The following is a 23,313-nucleotide window of genomic DNA, read 5'->3' as shown; positions in this document are numbered from 1 at the left end:
TAATTGGGCTTTCTTTTTATTCTGTCTTTCCAGTGGTCTTATGTGTTACTTGGTATGAGAAAGTTATGCAAATCTTCTTTTTGGCTTCACCACATAAAAGTTCACAAAATCAAAATCTTTTACAGAAAACTGTTATGTTGTATTGTTTTGGAATTTGTCATGTAAGTTGCTGGTATTGATAAAAGGCACTTCACAACCATTTTGGAAGAGTGGTTTTGCAGGATTAGTTATGAATCAAGGGGACAACTAGATGTGATTTATTTTTAAAAGTAAAATTAAGATGATCAGCCCTCTGATCATCTTTGTGGCCCTCCTCTGGACTCATTCTGATATTTCCATATCCTTGTGATGGGGTCACAGAGCTGAACACAGCACTCCAGAGCAGACTCCACTCACAAGAGCAGAGCAGAGGGAGAGAATCGCCTTCCTTGCCCTGCTGGCCACGTTTCTTTTGATGCAGCCTAGGATAAAGGATACTTCCTTTGAATCATGTACATGTTAACTACAGATGGATTGACATGGATTTATTTTTAGATAACTATTTTATATATAAATAGAAGTTCCTTCATATTGTCATTATTTAATTATGCTATCTAAATAACTGGTAAAATCCAGACCATTGGATTTTCTTACAAGGCTGAAGGGGAATCACCCATCACAGGTTGTAGTAACTGTAGAGCCATGCATGCTTCATCTTTTGCAAAATTATTAGAACTAAGGAGTTCTGATAATTTTCTGATTAGGTGGGAGGTAGTGGTTTTTACAAATACTATGGGAAATGCTATGTAGTCATGCTTTCTAATGCAAAGGGAAATTGTGAAATGCTTGATGATCTACAGACCCTCAGACCCTGCAGAATTGCTCTTGTTCTTTTGATGGTGCATTCCATTGGTAAATTGAGGAGGGGAGACAAATCTCCTTTAAAAAATAGCCATTAAAAGTGAGCTGGAGCCATGGTATTAGCTAATGTCTTTAAGAAAGTTTTGAGAAAGCCACAGCTGCAGGAAGCAGAAGCCTGCTTTGCTGTTTCATTGTTACTGAGTGCACACGAACTTACACTATTTGTAGGATTAGTTAGTTTTCCAGGTTTAAACAATGTGTTGCTACACCAGGGTCATGTATGGTTTCCACAGACCTAATTACCTAATTTCCCTAGGCCTGATTTTCCTCTTTTTCTGTAGTCCTGGAATTTCAACATGTTGATATTATGTCTTTTTTTTTTTTTTTTTTTTTAACTGGGTTTGTTGTGGACAAAACCAAGGTTATTGACTGGGAAGTAATTTCAATCAATTTAGTTTATTTTCAGTTAGCAAACTTCTGATTATTGATTCTACTATTACAAAAAGTCAAACAAAGACTCAGGGAAGTCTCCCTCTGCTCGTTCTCCAGTCCCCTCACTGCACACTCCACTCGTCCCCTTCAGCGAGGAGCTGGGCAGTGCTGGGGTCAGTGTGTGGTGGCTGCTGCACTGAATCACAGAATCACAAAATTACAGAATCACAGAATTGTCTAGGTTGGAAGAGACCTCCAAGATCACCTAGTCCAACCTCTGACCTAACACTAACAAGTCCTCCACTAAACCATATCACTAAGTTCAACATCTAAACGTCTCTCAAAGACCTCCAGGGATGGTGCCTGAACCACTTCCCTGGGCAGCCCATTCCAATGCTTAACAACCCTTTCAGTAAAGAAGTTTTTCCTAATATCCAACCTAAACCTCCACTGGCACAACTTTAGCCCATTCCCCCTTGTCCTGTCACCAGACACGTAGGAGGATAGACCAACCTCTACCTCGCTACAGCCTCCTTTAAGGTACCTATAGAGAGCGATGAGGTCTCCCCTGAGCCTCCTCTTCTCCAGGCTGAACAACCCCAGCTCCCTCAGCCACTCCTCGTAAGACTTGTTCTCCAGACCCCTCACCAGCTTCGTTGCCCTTCTCTGGATTCTCTCGAGCACGTTCATGTCCTCCTTGTAGCGAGGGGCCCAAAACTGAACACAGTACTCAAGGTGCGGCCTCACCAGAGCCGAGTACAGGGGGACAATGACTTCCCTAGACCTGCTGGCCACACTGCTTCTTATACAAGCCAGGGTGCAGGAGACTGATAGCAGTCTCCTCTCTTCTTCCAGCTTCAGTGTGGTCTCTTTTTTTGTCTCCTCTCTCCTCCTACTCTGTTCCTTTTTGTCCATTTTTCCCCTCCTTTTACTACCCTTTGTTAAACATGTTATTGTGCTACAAGATCCTTTGCTTTGTTCACACATGCTGCATGCTTGGCTGATGGGCACAATGGTAGGTCCCCTGCAGATCCAGCTGGAACAGCTGTGTATGGCACAGCTTTTTAAGCATCATCAAAGCTTAAATAGATGTCCTATCAGTTCTACTCTCCGTACAGGCAGTGGGAATGGACATGGTAGCAGTGTGCAATGCATTCAGTGAAGCTCCCCTCCTTGCTCGTGTAGAACTCCAAAACCTGAAAGCATCACAGTGGTTTTATTGACTGTATGCATTCTGATCTCGACCCCTTGTTAATGTGGAACAAGATACAGTATTTAACATTTCAACAACACCCCTTTTATTTACAAAACCTGCATTCAAAACATTATAGCTACTTGAATATTCATCAAACACAGTTTCCACACTGTGGCCCTTGAGGGTGTTTGAATGGGGTTCCCTCCTTTGTGGGAACAGCAGGATCAATCCATTGCTCCACGTATCCCTCCATCAGCTGACCCCAAATGCTTCTTTTCCTACAGAGGACAGCATTTATAAATGTCAAAAGCCCCAGGACTCTGCTTTCTGGCATCGTCAGTGGTATCCCACCAGCTCCGGTTTCCCAGCATCTCCATAGCCATTACAGAGGCCTCTCTCTGGGGCAATAGCTGTGGACCTCCCTCATTCCTGTAATTTCACTCTGAGAGAAGGACCGTTGAGTGATCATGCCCCAGCAGACTGATGTAACTGGATTAGTCTGTATGGGCTCAGTTAATTTACTATTAATACTTACTAATTAATTATTGCTTACTATTTAATTAATATTTACTACTGTTAATTTACTATTAGTTTCCTCTGTTTTCATGTCAGGTGTCCTGTTCCTGCTCTCTGACAGCTCCCACCTCCGCAGCCCAGGCAGCTCTGAGTACAGGTTCCCACAGAGCTCCAGCACTGCTAGCTGCTGATTCCAGTTTGCACTGAGCACTCACTAGCTGTCTGTGTTACACCAGCAAAGTCTGTTGGTTGGACTCCTCAGTTCTGCTCAGTGGTCCTGGTCTGCCTCTAGTGCTGGTCCAGGCCACCATGGCATGGGCTTGAAGGAAGACCTGGGTATTGTGGACGTGTCTGCAACCAGCTGTATCTGGCACAGGTACACCTTCTCCCACCAAGGTCTGCCCTCCAGCTACGAAAACCCTGACAATCAATGTCCAGTTGACATTGGCAAATGCACAGGTTCTAGGTCTGAATCTCTGTGCTGTGACTCACCTTCTAGGGACTCCCAGATGGACTTAGAAATGTGCTGGGAGCATGCAAGGGTATTCCTCTTTTCCATAAGAGAAATGGGAAGGTGTCTTCCTGACTTCATGACACTGCTCCAGGCAACCAGGGCAGTAATGGCTCTGAGAAGACAAGTGTAATAGGTGGCAAGCTGTGGAGTATGAGGTTTTCACTTTGAAATAGGGTGTTCTAAGTCATCAGTGTTGGCTGCACAAAACAGACAACAGGTTTCTCTCAAAGAGGGCAAGGTTTTTAGGTCCAAAGAAGATGAGTTTATGGAGCCCCTGTTGCTGAAGACGCCGTTTTGCTGAAGCACTTTCCACTCATTTAAACAACAACAAAGCAAGGTTTTTATGATGTGTTTCAAGGAGTGATGGGCTGTTAGTTCAAGCATCCTAGCCAAATTCTTCCACAGTAATTAAACATTCTCTAAAACTCAGTTTCCCTCATTTTTCCAACTGAATTTCATTGTTACACAACTTTATGGTCTTGAAATGAACTGTATAATGAACTAGAAAAGATGGTGACCTACTGGTAGGTGAGGTAAATGCTACCATATGCTTTCTTTTTTAATTATTGTTTTTTCCTGCCAGTTACTCATATTTATACGAGGTCTTAGGAATCCTGTGATAAAAGGTACTTTGCAAATGTGTAGTCTTAAAACTCTTAAAACTTTCAAGAAGCTCCACATTTACAGGCAGATGGTGGTTTTAAGTGAAGTCCTTCAGGGAAGTTTGTTTAGGAACTTGTTTGGGGCAGTAAGCCCAAAAGTTTCAAGGTATCACACAAATATTCATACTTGGCACTGCCTGTATAAAAGTATAATTCCTGCTGAGTTTATTTAATCCCTTCTGCTTTGCCTTTGTGCAAAATTCTTACTTCATGCACAGGATAGGCACAGTCCACTAAATGTGCTTCAGTTTCCAAACAATATGGTCAGCTTGTTAAGAATGCTTACTGATAATCTAAACTGCCCTAGTACTAAAAAAAATCTTCAAAATACTTCATCTTCTTTAATAGAAAGGAAAGTTTTACCAAAGGTGTTAATAATGACAGAAAGTTATGATCTTTGACCTCATAAACAGGTTAGTTAAAGCCATTGCTGCCACTTTACAGTTGGTGTGTTGCATTCTAAAGAGGCCCTAAAAGTTTGAAGCATCAAGGCTATATGTTACCTTGAACTGCAGTCAATGAAAGAGAATTTTAACAATGTATGGGGCTGGAGGAACTCTTTCTTTTTTTTAGCTTTTGAGAAACATGGCCCAAAATGTGTTTTACAATTTGGAAAACAGTGTGATGAAGTATTTATGAAGCACTTGTGCATTTCTGTTTCTTCCACATATTTGCTAACCATCTTGTAATGTACTTGGACAGTTATGAACACAAACTGCTACTTAAGTTTCTAGAGTTTTGATCTTTCACCAAAGTCAGTCACATAAACATCTGCTGTAAGAATTTATTGGCAATTTACCCTGTTACTCACATCAAAACTTCATGCATGTGTGAACAGCACTTACTAGATGAACTTCACCGTTTCTGTGCTGCCTCTGCTGATTGAGCATGGGCTCGCAAATACTTCAGAGAGCCTGAGAGTATGTCTTATCAAACAGCTTGCTTGAAGTGCTCTCATTGTAGGGACTCTTCTGAAGAACGTTCTCTTCTGTAAGAGAAATGATGCTCAGATGATTGGCAGAACCTCACTCACTGTTGTGCTGTGTCAGCAGAAAGGGTGGCGCTGCACTAATAGTGGGAAAGCAAGGTGAGGGATCTTTGTTCAAACAAGCTGACACAAAAGAGTTACTAATTTCAAACAAACAAAAAATAAAATAAAATAATCCTTCTAGGTATCCATCTCTTTTTCAGCTCTGGTGTTGAGATAGTTGCCACTGGACTTGCTTGCTTGTAGAAGCCTATAGGAAAGAAAGGAGAGATAAATGATATACAGAAAATGATAAAAAGCTATCTTGTTTAATGTGAAGTGTATGGCAGGTAGAAGAAAAAGCATAAGTGTCAACAGGTGTAAGACATAGAAATGTAGTTGTCAGGGACTTTGGACAGCACTTCAAGTTGCAGCAATGCTGTAATTATCAACGCAAAATTGGCAGCATATGCAGTTGAGCAGAAGTTGAACTTCATTCTGTTACTTTCCAGTAATGATGGGTAAAGCATTGAAAGAGTTGATAGATGAACTGTAATGGCTACAGATGTGTGAGTAGATGTATTGATGCACTTTTTAAAATGCAGTGTTGTTAGTAGTCTGGTCTGTTGTTATGTTTAGATAATAAAGTTTTATTTGTGGATCTCCTGTTTTCAAGCCTAGAGGATTAAATAAGGGATAGCAGTCTGTTAGTGAAAGAATGTCCAAAGAGCAGGAGAATTTCTGTGCCTGGGCTAGCAGCTGTTCTGAAATGTAATCTGCCATGTAGATAAACCCCTCCCAGAGGAGGTTATCAACTACCTCCTAATACAGTTAGTGCTCACAGACGTGGGTGTAATACAGATTAAGATGTACAGGCAATTGTCTGAACACCTTGAGAGAGGATTATGTGTAATGTAAACATTTAAGTGTAAGAAAATCCATTCACATGCATACAGAAAACATACAGAATTAGAGTAAAAGACAGCAAGAATAATTATCATCATCTGTCTGCACCTTAGTTTATTCCTTTTCTGATGTTCACTTTCTAGATTATTTTTATAAAGTGACCTATTCAGTTTGCTCAGGACATACAGAGAAAAAAAAAAAAAAAAAGGTCTTTTATCCTCGACAGCTATGGGACTTGGCAAGTGAATATATGAGAATCAATTGAAAAACAATGCCAGGTAGTAAATACATTTTATTACAGTCTGTTCCTGTCCTTTATCTTTCTGTTTTCCTATCTCTGTTTTGGTTTGTCGCCATTTTCAGTTTGCATGAGAAAGAGATTAAATAGCAAATTTTGCCATAGAACCTAAGAAAATGGTCTATGCTCAGTTTAATTATGCGAGGAAAAGGGTTAAGGTGGTAAATAAGGGGTGCAGGTGGGCAGGAGGCTGATCAGAACCCAAGGCAATGGAGGCCAGTCAACAACAGGTTCATGAGTTGCTGACTCCTTGGTGCTTTGGTTTTGGTTTTAGTTGGGTTTGGTTCTTTTACCTGTAAATGTGCTTTTAGGGGGGAGGGAAGGTGTACTATTTGTGTGGAGGCTGTGTATTTGTAGCTCTGATGCTCTGTATTTCTGTATATCCATTTATACAGAGGGTTATGCATTCAGTTGTGCATCCTACTACTAATGGGAGAAAATACCTTGTTTCCACTCACTTGTTCTATAAACATTTTTGCTTAAATCTGTGTGATTTTACTAATAGTCTCATAGAAGACAGTCACTTGTATCTGGAAACTTGGATAATACATTTTTGTTTCTGATTTATGTTGGTGTTTTTGAAATGTTTAATTTTTGAAGTTGCAAGAAAACTTGTTTTCATTAAATAAGCATCTTCCTACTGAATGATGACTTCAATGATAAAGAAAAAATAGTTAAAATATGCTATATATTCTGAAATGTTTGAGTGTGTTTAGGTTTTAGCTGCTATCTCATTTCAACTGAAACATTCAAGAAATATTTTTGGACTCTAAAGAACAACGTGTTTTATGCTAGGACTGGCTGAAACTGACGTTTGAGAGACTGACATCAGTGGGTGAGAACTGAGAATTACCTTGGGTCAAGTTTCTTTTCATTCATATAGAGATATGATGCTGAGCAATCACCAGGAGTCTGTCCTTCTGACATTTAGGTTAATTTGAATTACATTTGTCCACTTTGACATTTTTCTGTTCATAAGTATGTATTTATTGCCTCAATACAGTGACATTTCCTTTGTGACTGAAAGATCTCAGTTAATTTGTCAGATGTCTGTAGGCTATGCTATTTTCATTCTTGAATTGTGGGCAGAAACTTTGCTTTTAAATTATTTCTTTGTACTTTCTTTTGTAATTACTGTTAAACTCTTTGCTTCTGTTTCATATCTATAGAACTGAATAGTACTGCTGCTAGAAAAATTCAGAAGCAGTTGCCAGTTTTGTACTATTGTGCACATACTGAAGTTCTTGTGGTATATGAACGCTTTGTAAAAAGTAAGCTAGAAATACTTTTCATTTTGATTGAGCTTGCTTTCAAAAAGAAAACTATCTAATTAATTGAAAGATTTTTTTTCTTTTAATCTTTCTTTACTTGCTCCCTTCTGTCCCCACCAAAGTTCTCAAGAGCTCCTTCCACTGCTTTTTCTTCCTTAAAACGAAGGTCTTACTACTATTTAACACATTTTAAGTAAAAAGAAACCAGAGAAATCAAAAGTAATTAGTAGGTTCCAAAGAACAAAGTCGTTGTGTTGATGCTACTTTATGACACTAAGGTATTTAATTTCCCTTTTCAATTTTCTGATATTTGCAGGTAATTAAAGTTAAATAGCTGTGACAATACACGTAATTAAATTTGCTTTCTACATTTCATGACCCCATTCTCTAGATCTGTACTCTGCTCACTGACTGAATTTACTTGCAGCACTTTCCTGTTGTATTAATTATTAAAAGAATAGTGCTGCATAAAATATTGATCTGTTGCCTGACATTCATTTTTGAAATGTAAGCAAAGCAAGAGAGATATTACCAAAAATAATTTCTGGATCTTTCCTTTCCCTAAATACAAAACCACAATGAATGGAAATGAACTAAGAATGCATAGGCATTTTATGAAGTGCCAAGCATGCCCCGTAAAACTCACATTTAAATATAATTACTTTTACATAACATAATGTCACTATTAAATTATATCATTCCTTAGGTATAGGTAAAAACATGCAGTTTCAGAAGCTGAGATCAAGGCCAGATGGTACTTCAATTATCTGTAGACAGAATTTTGTCTAAATATCACTAGGTCAGTCCTATCCTCTGTTTTGTCTTAGCTGTGAGACTTTTCCTTTCATTACAATTTCTCTATGTTAGCTGTTAATTTTATGTTAGCCATTTGGGTTAACCTAATGATACGTTCTCTTACAAGAATTTGATCCTTTGGATTAGAACTTTAGCCTGTCTGCACTAGAATTTTATTTCAGTTATGTATGTTAACTGAAGACCATACTGTTTTGCTTTCTTTAAGAATAAGGGCTTCTTTATGATTTTTTAAATGTTTGTAAAATATTCAAGCTTATAAATATTCATTAAAGAATCACAGCAAAAATAGTGAAGGGAACCCTGATTTCTTTTATCCCCATATGTAAGAAAGAATGGCATAATTAGCTTGCTTTTTTCTCCTTGCCTCTCCCATAGCTTCTTAAAAAATCACACACATACACAAATGAAGAAGGAAAATACTCTTTCTTTTCTCATTTCAGAGCAGCACTTACTGTTTCCCATTTGTCTCCAGATTCTCCATCTGCCTTCTAAGTGCTTTACAACATTGGCTACAGCTAGAGAACTTGGAGCTCAGAAAAAAAAATGTGACTTGCCTAAATTGTCACTATGGTTTAGTGAGTATTTCATGACATCTAGACCAATGTCTTGTCTTTCTGAGCAGGATTCATGTGTACAGACGGAGGCTGACACTTACCTGTCACTGTTAGCAGCCTGTGGTTCTGACATCTTAGAAAATGCTGTTCTAGATAACTTCCACCCATTAAAATTTTTAATTAATTTGGTAGTTCCTGTTCCTCTTGTAGTAAGTTAGAAACTTTGTGCAGAACAGTGATATTAAAGAGAATACTTTCTTTTTTACATACCTCCTGCTTACATGTCATTTTTAGAAAGTAGGCCAGAACATCTTGTCTGCTTCTATGAAAAAGGAATCCCTCAGGTAAGCATAGTTTTTTGTTTTGTTTTGTTTTGTTTTTTGGTGCGGACACTTAGTTCTTACTGTACATTTTCCATGCATGGTGCAAGTGATGACAGACATTTTGGGAAATTGTTTGAAACATTAGGATTCTGTGATTTTACCCTTTCCATATTGTATGCAATGGTAAGGCCTCAAAATATGCAGATGGGCATAAGCAGCTCTTGAAACAGCTTTAAAAAACATTGTTTATTTTGCTGGTACTTCTAAACTACTAAAATATGCAGGTGTCTCGACTACCTTATTTGAGAATCTAAAGAGGAAGCAATTTTATTTGATTTTTCCAATATGCGACAAGTACTAAACTGTTGGATTCTCTTGGCTCCTCTGAGAATTTGCTCAAAATTTGAGTTGTTATGAAAACTCTAATGACAGGTAAAGAACACTTCAGAAATGATTGGATAGGCCAGAAGGACCTGTTGCAAATAGTTTTATAAAGCAAATGAGATGTTAAGGAGGCCACTAGCAGGTCTTGTGTATTTTTATGTAGCTCTTTGATTTTGTAGTGAATTAAAGAGAGAATTATTCAGGGTAAGGAATTTGTTGGACTATTAGTTGTTGGACTTTCTCAAAGCAATCTGCATATGTGGTACTAAATATTTTGAATTACCTTTTTTTTATTCAAGAAAATTATGTTTTAAAAATTGAATTTTACAGAATTCATACAGAATACTATGTAAAGATGATAAATATGGATATATGGATTAAATTACAGATATATTTTAAAAAGTGAGATATCTATTTTGGTTGCTATTTTTTAACTTTTAAAAGTATTTAGAAGGTATTTTAACTATTTAATGAATGGAACTTTTTTGTTCAAGTATCAAATGCTATAGTCTTTACACAAACTCTACTACAAAGTAGAAATCATGCTACGTGGGAAACTTGTCTTTTGCAGATAAATTATGCCATCTGTAAGGGTTTATTTTTGTTTGTTTGTTTACAACTTTTTTTTTTTTTAATTTTTTATTCTGTTCATCACAATATGTAGATGTAGAACTTAGTGGCATGGCTTAGTGGTGGACTTGTCAGTACTAGGTTAAAGGTTGGACTAGATGACCTTAGAGGTCTTTTCCAGCCTGAATGAATGTGTGTTCTGTGATTCTATGATTTACCTTATTTTTTAAAAATGTGGAATATGTGATGTTATCTTTTAAGGTCATAAGAGCTTTGGATTTATTCTGATTTCTTTTTAAAGGCAGTCTTTTCTTTGTGGATTCATTGCTTCCTTGCCCATGTCTTGGAAAGACCTGCTCAGGAAAGACTTCCTATTGAACAAATTTGCCTGAAGTGTTACAGGAGCACTCTAAAAACCTTCAATTTTGCAGGGATCTTGTGGAAAAAGACAATGTGTACACTTGTGCTTTTTTCTTTTTTGCCACATTTCTTTTTTTTTTCATTCAAAATTTTCTGTAGTTATGTAGTGTACGAATCTCTGTCTATGAAGGGCACGTTCCTTTTGCAGTTTAATTTCCTTTCTGCCAGTCAAATATAAAAGTGAAAGCAAGGCACACAGTAAAGAAATATTCTGTACAATCTTAATTATCTCCATCAAAAAGATATTTAAAAAGAAATGTCAGAATATTGCAAAACACAGAAAACATTTTCTTGAGAATGTACTTATAAGATTCTCAAATATTTTGATTAATATCAAATTACAGCACATTTATTTTCTTTCAGACTTCTGTATACAGTAACAGGAAAGAGATATAATGAAATCCAGAGATGCTGGTTTTAAAAGAGGTGTCATTGGACATAGTCAAGGAACAAAGAGACAACTTGTAGGATTATATTCAGATGATGAGCATTAGGTCACTCAATGAGTAGCTCTAGTGATTTTTTTTTTGGACCATTTATCTTTTGTGTACAGTGCCCCACTGGACTAACATTTTGATTCTTAAATTGTTTGGGTTGCAGAAGCAAAGTAAAGGCATTCTTGAAAGTGCCTAGAAATATAATGCATTTTCATATGTTAGCCACATATTTAATGACCTTGGGAAGAAATTCAGGTACTTTTTATAAGGGCGTAAGAAGGTTTCTGTTTTTGACCCGTGAAAGACTGAAAGAGAATTGCAATTCTTCATTTGGGTTCTTGAGTACAGGAAGAAAGGAGAATGGGTTGACAGAAAGTTTTGCAGCCGTATTGTTCTGTTCAGCAGAAGCAGTTCTGCCTCTCTGCGAAAGAGAGGATATTATGTGTTTACCTGTCACAGCAGCAGTGAGATATCCCAAGGCTTGTTGTAGTGATAAAACTCTTGAGTGTAACCTGAAGTTATAAATTGCCTGAGAGGAAAGTTACCCAAGGAGAGTGATTTTGGGGGGTCATTGGGTATTGTCCAGGAAAATGTGGAAAATATCTTGTCATTTCATAGAAATTGAACAAATTGCTTTTCCTAAAGTTTACCTGAAAGTCATAATGCAATCTGTGATTTGTTTCAGCAGTTTACATGGAACGTACACAGGAACGTCATGGATATGTCTAAATATTCAATGAAAAGACATGCAGAGTGGGTAGAGGTTTTTGTGACATCCATTTACTTTTTCAGGCTATCCATTTGTGACAGTTTCATGGCAGTTATTCCCTGCAGTACTTGGAAACAGTGCTCTTAAGATGTCACTTTAAATTAAAGCCAAGATTTTGAACAAAATTACTTATTTATATTCCTGATCTAAATTTTAGTGGCAAGCTGAGGCTAACTTTGTTCAGGATGTTTTCTCTGTCACGAAGGTAACTTTATTTAACTGTTTGAGTTTTCTGTGCTTTAATACGTGCAATATTTTGCGTTGGCTTGCAGGTAGAAGGTACTTGTACCAACTGGAGTGAAAGATGATCTTCCCCATGCCTGACTCCCTTTTCTCTTAGAAGTTGTCTGTGAAGTAGCACACAGACAATGCTTTTCCTCTTCAGTACCCTTAATTTTTTTTTTCCTAGTTTCTAGAATGATGGGCAAGATGGTGGGATGTGTTTGTAGTCTCTCTTTTTCTGTGATTTTGGAGTTCCTTTCAAAAGAAAATGTTTTTTTCCTTTTTTTTCCCACTTCATTTTTTTCCTGGAAGGTAATTATTAAAATAGCAGCATGTATGAATAGTAAACAGTGCCTATGTAAAACAGGATAACTGATGGTACTTGCTTGCATCCTTCTTTTAGAGTTGAGCAAATTAATTCCCAAACAGAAATCCAGATTTTAGAATTTCTGTTAACACAAGTAAGGGAGGAGGGACTTCAAAATAAGTGCCAGGATTTTCCTTGAAGCCACAGTAGCATGTATTCTTCTTCTTGCTTTGACATGCCTATAGTCTAGTTGCTGCAAATGACAGAGAAAACCAAAAACTGCTGAAAGTGTGTGTCTGTGAGATGGGTGTACTAACTTTGTAGCTTATCTTTGTTCTTTGGGATGTGCTGTTTTCCAAACATGTTTATGCATAATGCTGTATTCTCTTTGGAGACTAAATCTGGTAACAATAATGATTAAGAAACTGGCATAGAAAAGGTGAAAAGATAAGGAAATTGACATTAAGGAGAGAACTGAGTTAAAGCTTCCTGCAAGATCTCCAGTCCTAATTTTTAAAATAAGAGCAGAAATCAATTGCCTGACTTAACTGACTTAATTTTTGAAAATTTCAAACAGCTGCCTTGACCATATCAAGGCAACATTTTTGCTTCCATCAGTTCTCAACAGCTAAACTGGATCAGAGGGGTGTTTTTTGCCTGGGACATCTCCAAAGAGGGAAGAAAAACGCAGCCCTCAGAAATTCTGAAGGACCACTATTTTTACTACAGAGTTCAAATACTCTGTAAATGCTCAAAGGCTCTAGCATTTGCTAAGAGTATGTTGGCAGAGAAGCCTGTGTTTATTAAATTAGCGTAACAGTGTGTAAGAATTGCTGACATGTGGGTTTCTGGAAAGCCTAGGTCTTAAGTTACACATAGAAAACTCTATTGTATGTGTTGCTTTATGCTTCTGATGGCTTGAAAATTAAGTCCCCAAACTCTCTTGGACTTACAAAAAGCGTAGATACCCTAATTTCAATGTTTTGGCTAAACTCCAGTGAGTAATTGCATTCAGCTTATCTAAATTCCCCTCTCTAGTTTGAATTGATTGAGTTAGTCTCCATTTTCTGTCTTATGCTATTTATTTTGGTGAGTGGTGTTAAATGGGCTGCTGTTTCTTCAACCTGATGTTGCTGTGTGTTGTTAATAACTGAAAATATTCCAAAGTATAGATATAGTTTGCAAATTACTTTGACTAGCTAAAAGAAATTAATTATTGTACCAATATATCTTCAAGATTTTATAGGTAAATGGTTATAAAATACCACGATTCTTTTTTGAAATGGTGTAAAGCTGTTTATTTACGCTCATTGTGAGATTTTGGTGTGTAATGCTGGAGTCAGATAATCCAATTTTGTTTACATTAACTTTGAAGGTGCATTTCTTTAATTTAGAAGTAATCTTGCTCATTTGAGATACATGGGTAACAGACAAAGGATTAATCTGTCTAGATAGTGGAGAATTTTTGATGAGATTGTTACAATACCCTACCTGAAGTGGCATTGGGTGCTATTAATTGAACTCCACAAAAGGCAAGGGAAGTTTTAGACTTTTTGGCTGAAAGTAGTAACATCGTCCTCGTCCCCAACCACATTCAAGAAGAGAAAATGTTTTGTGTATTTAGGCATTTTTTCTTCAACAAAATATTCTTCCCATATGAAATATGTATTGATTCATTCATTTTGATGCCTGTGTTGTTTTGGCTTTGTCTTACCATTCAGTTTATTCTCAAAGTTGGTAAATAAACCTCCTTTGTGTGTTTTATTCATTCAGTGAGTGTACCTACTTTGAGTCATTCAGTTAATGCATCCAATTTGAGATGAACAATAAGGCTACCCTAGCGTATTTCAGATGATGTTTCTGTGACTAAGGATCTCTTAGTTAGATATCATGCCTCTTTGGAGTTAAGAGAAGGTAAAATGCATGTTTGTTGAAAGAAGCCGAAGAGATGAACTTTAGGAGGGAGTTGTCCTCGCAATACATTCTTCCTCCAGTCTCCACCACTGTGCTGTCTGTCTGTGGTATTTTCATCTCACCCCTGTGAATTTGTCATTTTTCAGGAAAATGGATTAGGACCAATAATTTCCATCTTCTCATTCTCCCCCCCAAAAAAAGAACAGAGAATCTGGTTGCTATTAGAAATACAAATTTGCCTTTTGTACAATGTCAGCTGTTTGAAATCTGTTCTTATAGACTTTTGGACTCCACAGTGTAAGGTAGAGTGCAGGCTGCATTTCTTCCATAAAAGTTGTTTTGCAATCATAAATAATCATTTTCTCTCTGGAATACTGATGATCTTAAAAGTATTTCAACATAAGCAATATGCAATAAAGTATAGAAACTACCAGATAGAACTTTTCCCAGGCAGCTCCTACAAAGAAAAAAAAAAAAGCCTTTAGGCATTGTTGATCACGCCTAAAGAGGGGGAAGCCAATGCATCTTCAGTTAGTTGATGAGGTGATTTCTCTCAGTCTCTGTAGAAATACTCTGTGGAGATTTTGCTTGTCTGGTGTTGAGGAAAATAAGGGTAGGCATTTGGTCTGCTGCTCAGGCTACATCCTGGAGCAGAAGGGTGTTGTTTGGATTTACCCTGTTTTTTAATACCTGTCTAGGAAGTTCTGAGAAGGGACTAAAAGCTCTCTTCGGTACAGAGCTGCGTGTAATTGCAATAAACTAGATTTCCTAATACGTCATGATGGAGATCCTTACATGGTCCCAGAAGGGGAATGTAAACACAAAGCAAACCTTGAGGGACAAATGAAGATATTAATTTGCCAAATTTTCATTTGCTTTTGCTTTTCATTTTTCACACTGAGGTCCAAATTCTACATTTTCTACCTGTTCTTCTAAATGTTTATCCCTGTTTGATTTTTCAATACTGCAACAAATTGAAGGAAGTAGTTGATAAACACTAGTATGTATCTCTGAAAATGATCTCACCAAGCTACCTAAACAGTCCTTGCTAGAAACTTTTAAAACATTCTGAAACATCCACATTTTTGTCCTTCAAACACATCTGGTAAGAAGACCAGAATTTAAAAAATCAAAACCAAAAGAGTTTCCTCTGATAAACAAGTTAGGACCTTTTGTCTCTGAGATACGTTTTTCTATTTTCCTGTATTTGAGTATATTAAGCTTTTATAGCTACCTTGTTTGGCCTTTCCAGAATGGCTTTGCTCTTTTTTATTTTTTTTCTTTCTCTCTCTCTCTTTTTTTTTTTTTTTTCTCCCATTAAATTGAGGTCAGTTAGAATTTGATCTAATTCATTCAAGGTTGTTCAGCAGCTCAGATGTTCCCTTTTATATACGAGGTGTCTTGAACTTTTAAGAATGGGTAATTGCATGTGAAAGAGATGATGGAAAATGACTAAAATAAAAACAAAAATGGGAAAAGTGAAGAGGGTAAAGTGAGAAATGCTGAAAAACCTCTGGCAAGCAGGATGGAGGCAAATATCACAATATAGTGACAGTCAATCATTTTCCAGACAAGAAGGAAAAATAAAGATAGTTTTTAGGATGAAATTCAAAAAGGAAATGAATTGACTTGCATGTTTATAATAATCCCATAGGGTTTGTTGCATCATACTATATATATATTTCAAAATAAACTGATGTTTTATTAAGAACAGTGATAATGCTGATAAAACATTAACTTGTATGGTAAATTATATTTTAAACTTATTTCTTTATATTTTCATAGAAAGAATAGTGTCTGAATTTTCTTACAAAGTCTAATTATGTAAATTCTGTGATATTTAAACAGCTGTGTAGAAATGCAATAAAAGCTTTTGTGCTGATAAAACAGACAATGTACTGGTTGAATTACATTTCTTCTTCTGAAAAACCTTTAACTTATAAGGTGGTTACTACTTGAGGCAGAGCAAATAAATCCATTTCAAACACAATTTAGGTAAGCAAAGAGTTCTAATAAGTTACCTAAAAAATTATATGAATAAATGTAGTTTCTAAAAGTCTTTCATTCAGAACATGACAACTTCTAACCAGTGGAAATAATGTCAATGGCTGTTCAGAGTCATTATATACTATGATGTGTGTGTATAGGTTACTGTCTAGGCTCGTGTGTGTTTAGATCGTGCAATAAAACAAGCATGTGTAAATAGTTTTGTTTTATTTTTGTTATAGGATGTTTATGGGAACTGAAATTGGTTGCAAAAATTTCTTTGTTTTGAGGGATTTTTCTGGTGAAAAGCACAGAAGAGTAACAACTTACTCGTACTGTACAACCTCTATTTCTCTGAGTCTTTCTCTAGCAAACAATTGTATTTTCTTTAGATGTTTGTACAGTAACAAATGTGCAGTTCTTGCCTCTGATGGTGACTCATAGGTTACATAGCATTATACATAGCAGTAGCATATCGTTGCTTACTGGGAGAAAAAGCATCAGAAAAGTTAGAAGGCAATTAACCACAGAGGAGAAGGGGCTTTGTTTTGCTTAATATTGGGAAGAAGTATCTTGTTTGCTGTATCGACGAGATTATTTTAGTAGAGTTTGCTATTTTTCAGGTGCAGTTAAAAACCAACATTTCAAGTCAATATGTAATTCGTACGCAGCCAACAAACACCTGTCTCTCTACACTTGAATGTGCAGCTGTTGCTCTTACTATTATGGAAAAAAATAAGAATATACAGGAGGTACGTACATAATTTTAAATACTTGAGTTTTTAAATGGTGGCACAGAATTTTTTGTTCTATCCCATAATAGAATTAAATTGTTCTTTTCCACAAAAAAAAAAAAAAAAAAAAAAAAAAAGAAAAAGTTGTCTTTTCCGGAAAAATTCAGGGATAAAAATCTTGCCTTGATGATGTTAAAAGTACCAACTAGTGTCAGATCATCTCCTGAATGTATTTGGTGCTGGAATATACATCTTGGATGAATGCAGAATTTATCTTACAGATCACTTTTGCCTTTGGTAATGCTCCATTTTGTATTTGGAGTAGTATGTTACTGAAAATAACTCATATCCTCAATTCCATACCAGGGATCTTCTACTGGAGCTTAGGTGAAAAAAGAAAGTGTACGGCTGCTAGAAGGAGGGTCAGGTGACGAGGAAGGAATACAGGGATGCTGATCGTGTTTGTAGGGAGATAATTTGTGTGGCCAAAGCCCAACTAGAGTTGAAGCTGGCCATGTCTGTGGGAGATAATAAAAAAGGTTTTTTTAGATATGTGAACAGAAAAAGGAGAACCAAAGAAAACATAGGTCCACTACTTGATGGGGAAGGTCTCCTCACAGAGAATGACTTAGGCAAAGCAGAGACAATGCCTTATTCGCCTCTGTCTTCAACACTGGTGATGGGCTTCGGGACCCAGGGTGCCCTGAGCTGGAGGACCATGATGGTGGGAATGACAAACTCCCAACCGACCCTGAACGTGTGTGGGATTTCCTGCTCCACCTGGATCCATACAAGTCCATGGGTCCGGATGGGATTCATCCCACGGTGCTTAAAGAGCTGGCAGACGTCATCGCGGGACCTCTCTCAATTATTTTTGAATGATCTTGGGAATCTGGAGAGGTCCCATTGGACTGGAAGCTGGCAAATGTTGTGCCAATTTTCAAGAAGTTTAAGAAAGAAGACCCTAGCAATTACAGGCCTGTCAGTCTCACGTCAGTGCCTGGTAAAATTATGGAAAGGATAATCCTTGAAGTTATTGAAGCGCACCTGGGGGGACAATGCAGTCATTGGTCCCAGCCAACATGGGTTCAAGAGGGGTAGGTCCTGCCTAACAAATTTGACTTCCTTTTATGATAAGATCACCCATCTAGTCGATCAAGGGAAACCAGCTAATGTGATCTTTTTGGACTTCAGCAAAGCTTTTGACACGGTTTCCCATAGGATCTTACTGGACAAAATGTCCAGCATACAACTGAACAAAAACATAATACGGTGGGTGAGCAATTGGCTGACGGGCAGGGCTCAAAGGGTTATGGTAAATGGGGCCACATCTGGCTGGCAGATGGTCACTAGTGGGGTCTCTCAAGGCTCCATTTTAGGACCAGTCCTCTTCAATGTTTTTGTAAATGATTTGGATGTAGGACTAGAAGGTGTTTTGAGCAAATTTGCTGATGACACCAAACTTGGAGGAGTTGTGGACTCGGCTGAGGGTGGAAAGGCCTTGCAGAGAGATCTGGACAGGTTGGAGAGCTGGGCGATCACCAGCCACATGAAGTTTAACAAGAGCAAGTGCTGGGTCCTACACCTGGGACGGGGCAACCCTGGCTATACGTACAGACTGGGCAACGAGACGCTGGAGAGCAGCTCCGCAGAGAAGGATCTGGGGGTTGTGGTTGACAGCAAGTTGAGTATGAGCCGGCAGTGTGCCCTGGCAGCCAGGAGGGCCAACCGTACCCTGGGATGCATCAAGCACGGCATTGCTAGTCGGTCGAGGGAAGTGATTGTCCTGCTCTACTCTGCGCTGGTGCGGCCTCACCTCGAGTACTGTGTGCAGTTCTGGGCACCACAGTACAAAAAGGACATTAAACTGTTGGAGAGTGTCCAGAGGAGGGCAACGAAGATGGTGAAGGGCCTAGAGGGGAAGACGTATGAGGAGCGGCTGAGGTCACTGGGCCTGTTCAGCCTGGAGAAAAGGAGGCTAAGGGGGGACCTCATCGCAGTCTACAACTTCCTCGCGAGGGGGAGTGGAGAGGCAGGTGACCTATTCTCTGTAATCACCAGTGATAGGACCCGCGGGAATGGTGTTAAGCTGAGGCAGGGGAAGTTTAAGCTAGACATCGAGAAGAGTTTCTTCACAGAGAGGGTGGTTGCACACTGGAACAGGCTCTCCAGTGAAGTAGTCACTGCACCGAGCCTGTCTGAATTAAAGAAGAGATTGGACTGTGCACTTAGTCACATGGTCTAAACTTTTGGGTAGACCTGTGCGGTGCCAGGAGTTGGACTTGATGATCCTTATGGGTCCCTTCCAACTCGGGATATTCTATGATTCCTATTTTTTTTCCTCCCCTTTTTCTTTTCTTACTTTGTCTAGTGCTTTCCCTGGCACTTCAACTTTTACAAATTTTCACTGTGCTGTCATGAGGTTACTTTGTATCAAAATTCCCTTTTGTGCAGTGCAGTCTTCAGTTTTATTTTTCTCAAGATTTGAGTTCCATTTTTCTTGTACTTGTTACTCAGTCTCCCTTCTTCCCTCTTATTTTTCTCCTTTTTGTTTGTTCTTTCTCCCTATTATATTCTCATCCTGTACTAATTTCTTGCACACTTCTTCCTGTAATTTGAAATTTATTGAGAAGGGTGACTCAGGTGCTCTTCATCCATACATTACATATTTTTAAAAATTGATCTATAAGGCACTACATATATGCTGTTCTGACAAAGCTGAGGATTTAGTCCTAAACAGAAGTACTATTGTGTATACTGTAGATGCATGTGATGCATAGAGGCACTGTTGTAGTTATCTTTTCCTGTGTTTTTCTAACTTTCTAATTTTTTTGGGGGGGCATGAGGGGGAGGTATTTCTTGGAAAATTATTGGATTTTGTTTTTCTAATGTTCTAATTTTTGGAAGCTCTTAAAATTTGGAAACTTGAGAATTTAAAAAATAACTTTGGATAGAATTTGTTGAAAAAGAAAAAAAAATATTTTGGTTTGAGACAGATAATTAAGTATTTTACTGCATGGAAAATAGTAAGTTTTCCTCTGCAAAAGCTAGACTGCAGAGATGATTTGAATACCCTCTCACAGCTAGCTTGGAGATAAAGTGCTTTTGTAAGCCTGTCCCACTGACCTCCAGCACTTCTGTAGCCATGGAATGCAACACCCTGGCTTATGTCTTCCTGCCAGTCAGCTCACAACTCTTAGGTGTCATTCATGGAATTTGGGACTTAACAGTGCTTGAGTTTAAGTTTATCCCAGGTCAAAGAATACTAATTAGACATTATCCTTTTCCTTGCAAGTTGTGATCCCTCTAGTCTGTGATGAAAGAGATTACGTCCTTTTTATAATCATTTGTTGTTGATATTAGTAATATCATTTAATAAGCCTTTTGAAATAGACCTAAAAGTAAATCCCAAACATAGATACTGTAATCTGATTATGTGCCCAAAATGTAGTACAGAAGGAGCCATGAAAGGAGATTTAAAGCTCAGTTGTGTTTTTGCTATGTTCTAGTGTCCACCCTGAGGTGTTTATATCCCTCTTCATCAGATAATGAATATTTTGATACCTGACCTCTGTTTACTGAAAATGGTTCACAGGTCAAAAGTTGTTTGCAAAATTGACATGGTATAGAATACACCATCATCGTGTCAACCTCTGTGACACTAAAGAGTCACCTCAACTTTCAGTCAGTTGCCTTTAGAATCAAGCTAGAACAAAATGCACGGCTGCAGAAGTTAAACCCAAGGAAAAATGAGAAATACTGAAATTAAAGTGGGTTTTGCATATTTCTTATTTCCTGTAGTGTGCTGGGACAATGTTGACATATTTTTCCTTCATTAGTTAGGATTCCTGTTTTTTACAGACCAAGGGTGGATATTTCCTTAATGTCTACAATTCATGGTCTTGTATTGTTTTATCTCAGCCACGCAGAATTTGGCCCAACCTACTTGTCGCAGACAAGATTAGCAGTTTCTCAAAGGTGCTTCTATGAGTTTTCCAGTAGCCAAGAGCTTTATAAACATTAGTGAACTTTTTTATAATCTCTGTGACTTAAGTGAGTACTATAACATATAAGATGGCAAATTGAAGTCCAGAGCAATGGAAGTTAAAGATGAGTGCCTAATTTGGTGCCAAAAGTAAGTCACTTGATTTTTTTATGTGCTCAAAATAGTCACATTTTACATGATAGAAACTCAGTTCCTGCTGACTGCACTTACATTTATGATTTTTACACATCTGCACGTATGGCCCCATGATACTGAGCCAGGCAACCAGAAAATGAAGAACCCACAGTTAGTAACCACTTGAGTTAAATAAGTGGCTTCGTTAATCCTACATAATTTCACTGGGCAGAGGCAGGAATGCAATCCAGTCTCCAGGGTAGCAGTCCAGCTACCTTGATCATGAGACCCTCCCCTCTTTCTAAAACCCTGCTTCAAGTTATTCTGTTGTTCTGCAACCACAAACAGTTTAGTTAGTTACTTATTTTATTACTGTCTGTTGGCTGAGTCACCCTGATGGTTGTAGTCTATTTCTAACATCAGGCTAAAACCATGGCTTAGAGTAATGTAGCTGGTACTGAAGACGGCACTGACTGTGTCTGAGGAAGAAGTAAGGAATGATGGTATGTGGATTAGACATGTCTCTTATTCAGCTGTGTCCTCTGTGGCTCCAAAGGTTCTATCTATGTCATATTTTATAAGCATTTTAAAGTAGTTCTTGAATACAAAACCTCAGATAAATGATGTCTCCAAGGTGGCTTACTAAAAGTCTTCTTTTTTTGTCTCCTTTGCCCCACCCTTCCGTCTTTCTGCAGACTATACTCCGTCCACTTCAAGCTTTATGCTCTTTCCAGCTTCAGCATGGTGCCCAGATCCATCACAGCAAGGAGCATCTTCTCAAGAATGGCTTGTATGACAAGCCAATGCCAAAGAATAAGCGCAAACTCAGAAGAATGGAGCTCTTGGTGAATAATGTAAAAATATAGGTAAACTGTACCTGCAGTATAGTGGGATTTATTTGCAGCTAGCAAATGAATATTAATCTGGATTTAATCCAGACAGATTCCCATACTGTAATAAAACAACTTCTAGGCCCTTCATAGTCCAGAGTTTATCTACCAGTATGACAAACAGCAGTGGACAAACTTTTTCGTTTTGCAGTAGGCCAGATGCCTTTGTTCAGATGATAGAAGATCATTCTCATTTCCTGTAGAAAAGGAGAAAATTCTGAGCATAATTTAGAGTTATATTATCTCTTGGGTGAATAGTATGATCCTCAATAATACTGGATAAATTTACTTTGAAGAAGCTTTTATGAGTACGAAAATAAGAAGAATGTCAATGTAATCGAATGCTGGGGCTTCACTGTTTAGAAGTATATTGAATTTCTGCTATTTTAATTTCAATATATAATTACAATAGGTTTTCAAACTGTAATTCCTTATGTTATTTAGTTCTCCTGAGCATAAGGCATGCTATTTGTATAGTTCTTTTGACTTTGAGATTTTTATTTCTTCCATTATTAGAATTCCTTTTTGTAATTGTATGTAACATTTTACAATGCAGTCAGGTTCAGTTTTTATCTTAGTCATAGCTATTTAAATTAAGCTCATATATATATATATATATATTTACCTGAACACTTCTGATTTAAAAAAATAGAAATAAAAAAGATGTGGAGAAATCATTTTGGAATTATAATTCAGGTACTTTTTTATTATTATTATTATTTTTTTTTTTAGCAAAACCAGTTTTTCTTCAGAAAGGGATGAAGGGGACATTTTATGCATAGGACCAGCAAGATAACAAGATATATCATATCCATACCCTTACATAAAATTGCTATGACAGTTAAGGGATTAAATAAACCCAGTGTAGACAGCACATTCAGAAGTATGATGCAATGATAAATGTTTATTTTTAGGTACAACCTACTAACATGTTTACAGATCCATTAGATTTATGTGGGTTCTTTAGTTCTTCCCTTTTAACTGTGATACAAAATGTATTTCTTTCTAATGTGAATTGCTACAAACAGAAGGATTGGGTATTTTTTAGAAGCTTTGTGAATTAATGTTTTATGATCTAGAGAAAAAAAAAGATGAAATAAAGGTTTTGATGTTCCTTTCTTCTTGTTTATATATTTCTCCATCATGAAACTGATGAAAATGCTTAATATTTGTCTTCACTGTCTATTCCACTCAAGATAACAACATGGATCAAATTGGGTACTAATTAGTCTTTGACCAGATAAAGACATTTTGTCTTTAAGTTAT

The 23,313-nt window shown here is 37.4% G+C and overlaps 1 protein-coding gene across 1 annotated transcript in view; it reads left to right on the top strand.

The window, feature by feature from the left end:
- DTWD2 (DTW domain containing 2) overlaps positions 1–22,722 on the top strand; it is a 108,908-nt gene extending 86,186 nt beyond the window's left edge. The window contains exons 5-6 of the mRNA XM_083816080.1: positions 16,927–17,055; positions 21,853–22,722. Coding sequence (XP_083672206.1) covers positions 16,927–17,055; positions 21,853–22,023 — 300 coding nt within the window. The 3' untranslated portion in view covers positions 22,024–22,722. The remainder of the gene's footprint in view (positions 1–16,926; positions 17,056–21,852) is intronic.
- Positions 22,723–23,313: the final 591 nt, after the last annotated feature.

The sequence above is a fragment of the Anser anser genome, assembly GCF_964211835.1.
Source record: "Anser anser genome assembly, chromosome: Z".
Classification (NCBI taxonomy): domain Eukaryota; kingdom Metazoa; phylum Chordata; class Aves; order Anseriformes; family Anatidae; genus Anser; species Anser anser.
This window is presented reverse-complemented; position numbering and strand designations above follow the sequence as displayed.